The sequence below is a fragment of the Leptomonas pyrrhocoris genome (assembly GCF_001293395.1).
Source record: "Leptomonas pyrrhocoris isolate H10 chromosome Unknown, whole genome shotgun sequence".
NCBI lineage: Eukaryota > Euglenozoa > Kinetoplastea > Trypanosomatida > Trypanosomatidae > Leptomonas > Leptomonas pyrrhocoris.
Window position 1 is genome coordinate 406,698 of NW_015438372.1, and position 1,693 is coordinate 408,390.

General features: G+C 52.7%; 1 protein-coding gene across 1 annotated transcript; it reads right to left on the reverse strand.

The window, feature by feature from the left end:
• Positions 1-754, reverse strand: ABB37_06969 (putative ef-hand protein 5; the record flags this gene model as incomplete). Its single annotated transcript, XM_015805430.1, has 1 exon — positions 1-754. The coding sequence occupies exon 1, from the start codon at positions 748-750 to the stop codon at positions 1-3; it is 750 nt and encodes a 249-aa protein (XP_015656043.1). The 5' UTR covers positions 751-754.
• Between the last annotated feature and the right edge of the window lie 939 nt (positions 755-1,693).

The window sequence follows — 1,693 nt, forward strand, 5'->3', positions numbered from 1 at the left end:
CTACATCTTATTCAAGCGAATGGCTAACTCCGTAATCAGTTTATTGTAGTCTACGGTCTCCGAGTCTTCCGACACCTCGGCTAGCAGGAGCAGCTCATCCAGCTCCTCGGCGCTGCTGTGCTCGCCGACGGAGACGAACAGCTCCGTGAACTGCTTCTTCGTTACCGTTCCTGTGTTGTTCTTGTCAATGCTGTGAAACGCACTGCGCATCTCGTCCATTACCTGATCATCCATCTCCTTCGTCATGAGCATCATAAACTCGGAGAACTCCAGCCCCAGCGTCCGCTCGTCCTGGTGCACCACGCGCAACAGGTCGTTCACCTCCTCCTCGGTTACCCGCAGACCGGAGGCCTGGATGGCCTTCAAAAGATCCTTGTCGCTGATGATGTTCACCTTCTGTCCATTGGTGAGGATGCGGTAGCCTTCCTGCAACTCGGCGGACGCGCCGTGTGTCAGCTCTCCACGATAGATAGGACTGGAGAAGCCGGCCATAGCGGCGTTGCGCACCGTACCCGGGGCCTGCGTATGGGCTGCGCTAACGTTCTTGTTGGTGCTCATTACGATCTCCGTATTCCTTTTCGTTGTTGCTGTACTGGTAGGGCTACGCAGCACTAAAATGCTACTAATAATAAGAATAAACCACAGCACGTGAGTACGAGTGCGAATCTCTCGGTGACGGGGACGTGTAAGAGAGAGAGAGGGAGAGAGGGAGGGGGAGACGCAGCAACGAAGCAGCAGGTTCTTTGGCATCACCTCCCAAAAAAAAAAAGGGGGGATGTGTGAGGAGAACAAATACAAGGGAGAAAACAATATGTATATAACATCACGTACAGTGCGGCATAGTCATCACAGAGTGGGGGAGAAGACAGGAGAAGGGCAGCCCACTGGCAGGGTTTAGGGAGTGGCGCCGCCGTGACACTTGGGTGCCTTGTTCGCTTACCGCGTGTCACCTCGCGCCGACTTTCTGCACGACACGACATCAGAAGCCTGTCGTATTCTGCCGGTGATGCAGATGCATCCAACGGAATAGACAATAAAAATAAATAAAATTGCATTGTGAGGAGGCCAACTTTGACGTTCCCTCACTCTCTGCTATTTCTTTGTCCTTCCTCTTCACCCCCTCTCCCTCCTCCCCGCCAAAGGGCGGTGTAGAGCGCTGATTTTATACCTTTTTTCCCTTTTATAATGATTTCTTCCACATTCGCGTATTTTTTCCTGTTGTTTGTTGGAAGCCGTAAATATATAAACATAAATGTAGGATTCTTCTTCTCTGAGTGCGTGAGCTCTCTCCGGTGTTCATCGGGTTCCGCGTTCGTCACCGTTCAGACTGCGCTCCGTGCTCTGCCTGATTTGTTCTATTTACTATTCATTTTTGCCCCCTTTTTAACGTGTTGTTTTGTGCGGTGTTCGGCAGTTGCTGCTGCTGCTGTTTGTTCTCTGCTGCAAGAGAGGGGGAGGTAGATACATACGCAGAAGAAGAAAAAAATAGGAGGGCGAAGAAACCACCCGAGAGAGGGAGAGGGAGAAGGCGAGGAGGTGCACCACCGCTGCCGCGACTCGCCGCCCTTTCCCACGCCGGAGCACACACGATGACAAATTGAGAGAAGGCGGACGAAGCTCGAGGACGTACGCATAGAAATAGCAAGCACCACAAAAACAGAGCCGGAGCGGAGAGGCGCGAGGCCCCCCCCCC